General features: G+C 64.5%; 1 protein-coding gene across 1 annotated transcript in view; it reads left to right on the top strand.

Moving 5' to 3' along the window:
- The window catches only part of NOTCH1 (notch 1), a 27967-nt gene extending 22564 nt beyond the window's left edge, over nt 1-5403 (top strand). The window contains exons 27-33 of the mRNA XM_025051257.1: nt 41-257; nt 432-519; nt 607-772; nt 1328-1623; nt 2818-2965; nt 3047-3144; nt 3595-5403. Coding sequence (XP_024907025.1) covers nt 41-257; nt 432-519; nt 607-772; nt 1328-1623; nt 2818-2965; nt 3047-3144; nt 3595-5085 — 2504 coding nt within the window. The 3' untranslated portion in view covers nt 5086-5403. The remainder of the gene's footprint in view (nt 1-40; nt 258-431; nt 520-606; nt 773-1327; nt 1624-2817; nt 2966-3046; nt 3145-3594) is intronic.
- The last annotated feature ends 238 nt before the right edge of the window (nt 5404-5641 follow it).

The raw sequence follows: 5641 nt of genomic DNA, 5'->3' as shown, positions 1-5641 counted from the left end.
CTGGGGCCCGGGCGGCCGCCGGCGGCCCCTGTGCCCGCAGGTGAGACGGTGGAGCCACCGCCCTCCCCACCGCTGCACTTCATGTACGTGGCCGTGGTCGCCCTCGTCCTGCTGATCTTCGTGGGCTGCGGGGTCCTGCTGTCCCGCAAGCGGCGGCGGCAGCATGGCCAGCTCTGGTTCCCCGAGGGCTTCAAGGTGTCGGAGGCCAGCAAGAAGAAGCGGCGGGAGCCCCTGGGCGAGGACTCCGTGGGCCTCAAGTTAGTGGACGCCGCCATGGCTTGCGGGGGCTTGGGGAGGCGCAGCCCCTCCAGACCCACGCCCCGCCCCCTGCCCCCACCAAGCTGTAGGGCATCTAGCACCACCGAAGCGGAGGCCTCACGGTGGTTGTCCAGGGAGCCCCCGTTCAGCCTCGCTTGCCTCCCCACCCCCAGGCCCCTGAAAAATACCTCGGACGGCGCCCTCATGGATGACAACCAGAACGAGTGGGGTGACGAGGATCTGGAGACCAAGAAGTTCCGGGTGAGTCGGGGACTCCAGGTCCTCCCCAGGTAACCCCCGCCCCCGTTCCCCACCCGCCACGACGTGATTCCCGGCCCCCTTCCCTAGTTCGAGGAGCCAGTGGTTCTTCCTGACCTGGATGACCAGACAGACCACCGACAGTGGACCCAGCAGCACCTGGACGCCGCCGACCTGCGTGTGTCCGCCATGGCCCCCACACCGCCCCAGGGCGAGGCCGACACCGACTGCATGGACGTCAACGTCCGTGGGCCTGGTAGGTGCTTGGCTGCCCACCCAGGGGTGCTCTGGTCCAGCAGCCTGCGCTTCCCCGTGCTTCTCTGTCTGCACCCCGCCCACCTCCCTCCCCTGAGCCCCCGAGATCAGTCTTTTGGAAGCTGAGTGTGGGAGGCGGGGGGCAAGATGCTCCTTGTCCTAAGACTCAATCTGTTTCTCACCTGCTTCCTCTTGAGTGACCCTGAGCCCGCTGGGCCCCGTGAATTAATTTTTTCCTCTCAAAATCTTTTGGGACATGTGAAGTGTTGATTTCTTAACTGCATTTTTACATCGTCTTTGTTTTGGGTGGATTGTCGGCAGAAATCTTAGGCAGGTCATAGCAGAGCCGCGGGGGTCACTTTGGCTCTGTCCCTTGGGAAGCTCAGATTGATTTTGATGGCCTCAGCTGGCGCAACCACATGTGCAGGGCCACCACGGGCTGGGTCACGTGTGCAGACTGCTGCCCACCGGCTCAGGACCGTCGTCCCTGGCTGGAGCTGCTACTGGGGGGTGGCCAGCCTTCCTGACCGCGCACCCTGTCCCCGCCTCCCCGCAGACGGCTTCACGCCTCTGATGATAGCCTCGTGCAGCGGAGGGGGCCTGGAGACCGGCAACAGCGAGGAGGAGGAGGACGCACCGGCCGTCATCTCGGACTTCATCTATCAGGGCGCCAGCCTGCACAACCAGACGGACCGCACCGGTGAGACCGCCCTGCACCTGGCCGCCCGCTACTCACGCTCTGACGCGGCCAAGCGCCTACTGGAGGCCAGCGCCGACGCCAACATCCAGGACAACATGGGGCGCACGCCGCTGCACGCGGCTGTGTCTGCCGACGCCCAGGGCGTCTTCCAGGTGGGAGCCGCTGCCACTCACGTGCCGCCCCCCACCAGTCCCCCGCCGGCCTTCCCTTCTGCTCTGGGCCAGTGCCTCGCTTTACATGGACCCAGAGCCCTGAGCCTAGGCATAACCTAAGCAGAGACAGGTTTATCCTAAGTCTTTGCTCTGAGCAGGGCACGTGGCTGGCGAGGGCACCAAACTCCACACGTCCTCGAAGGGGGGCACGGCTGGAGGTGGTCCAGCAGAAGGCCGAGGGCAGGGCCTCCTCACCCTGACCCAAGACACTCCCGTCCCTCCCTCCCGGCCACAGCAGAGGCATAGCCTGTGGCAGAGCGAAGTGGGGTTTAGAGGCTGCTGCTTGCTGCCTGCAAACCCGGGCCTTGGCCTTGCTGGGGAGCCCAGGACATGGGGCATTTGGGGATTTGGATGCCTGAGTCTTTGGAGAATGTCCCTGACAGAGGCTCTTTTTGCAAGCTGCCCACTGGTCTGCTGGCTGCAAGACCCCAGGTCTGGGCAGCCCTACCCTGCACAGATGGGCAGTAAGCCGGGGAGGTTACCACAGGGCTTTGGATTTCATAGTTTTTAGCGTGTTGTCCTATGGAAATCAGAAATTGAGGTTAGCCGGAAGGGGACAATGTAAAGGAGTCCCTGGAGGCAGGCTGTGGCCATTCGCGGTGGCAGCCCTTCTGGCCCGTGGGGACTTAACGCCCCCAGGTGCTTCGCAGGAACGAGGCCATCCCCGCACACTGCTCGGCGCCGGCTTTTCCCCCACCCCCCCACCGGCAGACTCGCCGTCCTTGCAGCCTGTGACCTGGGATGAACAGCACCTCCTGTGTGTCTGGAGGGACATGGCAGAGGGCGGCGGTGCTGAGTGTGGCTCCAATGTCTGGAGCCGGGATGCAGGCACTGGCTCTGTGGCTGGGCAGGGATTTGATCTCTCTGTCCTGAAGCGCTGGTGGCAGCCAGGTCTGTGGTGAGAGTCAGATGAGGCCAAACGTGGTCACCAAGGAGCTGGTCTTTGGGCAGCATGGCCTGCACTCTGCCCTTGGTCCTTCCAGCCGCAGCCGTGGGGCCCTGCCCCTCCGTGACTGTCCAGGATGGCTGGGGCCATTTGGACCCAGGAGGGGCTTCGTCCATGCTGGGCACGGGTTCCGGGCCAGGGGCCCCGGGCCCAGCTTTACTGAGTCTGACACCTTCCCCGTCACCCAGATCCTGATCCGGAACCGAGCCACAGACCTGGACGCCCGCATGCACGACGGCACGACGCCGCTGATCCTGGCCGCCCGGCTGGCCGTGGAGGGCATGCTGGAGGACCTCATCAACTCCCATGCCGACGTCAACGCCGTGGATGACCTGGGTAAGCGGGCAGTGGCCTGGCCGCGGGGACGGGCCTACCACAGCCTGGCCCGCCCCAACCCTTCACGCTCTCCCCATGCAGGCAAGTCCGCCCTGCACTGGGCCGCGGCCGTGAACAACGTGGACGCCGCCGTGGCGCTGCTGAAGCATGGTGCCAACAAGGACATGCAGAACAGCAAGGTACGGGGGCGGCGGCGAGGGGCCGCGCAGGGCCGGCTGTCCTTCCACCCAGCACCCGTCCTTGCTGACCACGGGTCCCCCAGACCTGCAGCTTAAACTGCTGGGCCTCGGCTTCCTGGCCTGGGAAGGCCGGGCGGGGCCTGGGCACACACGTGTGGACGCTTTAGCTGGGGCCTGCGTGTCGTTAGCCCTCTCGCTTCCTTCGATCTGCATTTGCTGCCACCTCCCAGGTGTAGGCGGCCACCGCTGCAGGACACGTGTCCCAGTACAGTGAGTGGTGCGGTGGCAGCCGTTCTGTCTGTCCCTCTCCATGACCTGGACCTCGTGTCCTGTCCTTGGCTGTCACCGGGCGGGGGTGGCCCCGATGGCACAGGTCGAGCCGGCCTGCTGGTCCCCCAGTGGCGGGGCGGCGGCGAGGGTGACCACAGCCACCCCGTGCTGTGCCCCCAGGAGGAGACGCCGCTGTTCCTGGCCGCCCGGGAGGGCAGCTACGAGACGGCCAAGGCACTGCTGGAGCACTGTGCCAACCGGGACATCGCCGACCACATGGACCGCCTGCCGCGGGACATCGCACAGGAGCGCATGCACCACGACATCGTGCGGCTGCTGGACGAGCACGGCCTGGCGCGCGGCGCCCCCCTGGGCGGCGCGCCCACCCTGTCGCCCCCGCTCTGCTCGCCCAGCGGCTACCTGGGCAGCCTCAGGCCCGCCGTGCAGGGCAAGAAGGCCCGCAAGCCCAGCACCAAGGGCCTGGCTAGTGGAGGCAAGGAGGCCAGGGACCTCAAGGCCCGGAGGAAGAAGTCCCAGGACGGCAAGGGCTGCCTGCTGGACAGCGCGAGCGTGCTGTCCCCCGTGGACTCCCTCGAGTCGCCCCACGGCTACCTGTCGGACGTGGCCTCGCCACCCCTCCTGCCTTCCCCCTTCCAGCAGTCTCCGTCCGTGCCCCTCAGCCACCTGCCGGGCATGCCCGACACCCACCTGGGCCTCAGCCACCTGGGTGTGGCGGCCAAGCCCGAGATGGCAGCGCTGGGCGGGGGCGGCCGGCTGGCCTTCGAGGCTGGGCCGCCACGCCTCTCCCACCTGCCTGTGGCTTCCAGCACCAGCACAGTCCTGGGTTCTGGCAGTGGCAGCGGGGCCGTGAATTTTGCCGTGGGCGGAACCACGGGCTTGAACGGCCAGTGCGAGTGGCTGTCTCGACTGCAGAGTGGTCTGGTGCCAAACCAGTACAACCCACTGCGAGGGAGCGTGGCCCCGGGCACGCTGAGCACACAGGCCCCTGCCCTGCAGCACGGCATGATAGGTCCGCTGCACGGCGGCCTCTCCGCCACTGCCCTGTCCCAGATGCTAAGCTACCAGGCCCTGCCCAACACGCGGCTGACCACCCAGCCTCACCTGGTGCCGACCCAGCAGGTGCAGCAGCAGCAAAACTTACAGATGCAGCAGCAGCAGAGCATGCAGCCGCCGCCGAACCTGCCGCCACCGAGCATCCAGCAGCAGCAGAACCTGCAGCCGCCGCCCCAGCCACACCTCGGCGTGAGCTCGGCCGCCAGCGGCCACATCGGCCGGAGCTTCCTGGGTGGGGAGCCGAGCCAGGCAGACGTGCAGCCACTGGGCCCCAGCAGCCTGGCGGTGCACACCACCCTACCACAGGACAGCCAAGCCCTGCCCACGCCACTGCCGTCCTCCCTGGTCCCGCCCATGACCACCGCCCAGTTCCTGACGCCGCCCTCGCAGCACAGCTATTCCTCTCCCATGGACAACACCCCCAGCCACCAGCTGCAGGTGCCCGAGCACCCCTTCCTCACCCCGTCCCCCGAGTCCCCCGACCAGTGGTCCAGCTCCTCCCCACACTCCAACATCTCCGATTGGTCCGAGGGCATCTCCAGCCCGCCCACCAGCATGCAGTCCCAGATCGCCCACGTCCCGGAGGCCTTCAAGTAAACAGGCGGCTCGTGCTTCCTTTCCCAGGCCCTGCCGGGCGGCCGCCGTGCGCTCCACGGATGCCGGGCTGACCCAGGGAGCTTTTTTAGAAAGAAATATGTTTTTATACAAAATAAGAGAACGAGGACTTGAAATTCTTTTTTTAGTATTTATTTATGTACTTTTATTTTACATGGAAACACTGTCTTTTTATTTATATGTACTGTTTTCTATGGCACCGATAGACTAGTTCTCAGTTGGGTTTTCTTACGTAGGATAAAGATTATGTATTTGTAAAAAATATATATATAAACAAAGATTCATGATTTATAAATGCCATTTATTTATTGACTTTTTTTTTTCAAAACTCAAAAAGATGTCGGAGAGGGGAGGTTTGAGCCAGCATTGTCCAAAACTCTCCCAGTGCCGGGGCCCCAGACACCCCCACACCCCGCCCCACCCCCCCGCCCAGCATCTGGAGAGAGTGAGGCGGAGCCTTCATACCTTTGGCACATGGGTTAAGTTGTCTCTGAAAAAGGAAAGTAAAACGTACAGTGATGTGGTTTATACGTTTGGG

This window comes from Pteropus alecto, unplaced genomic scaffold (genome assembly GCF_000325575.1).
Source record: "Pteropus alecto unplaced genomic scaffold, ASM32557v1 scaffold67, whole genome shotgun sequence".
Classification (NCBI taxonomy): domain Eukaryota; kingdom Metazoa; phylum Chordata; class Mammalia; order Chiroptera; family Pteropodidae; genus Pteropus; species Pteropus alecto.
Note: the sequence above shows the minus strand (reverse complement) of the source record. Positions and strands in the feature narration are given on the sequence as shown.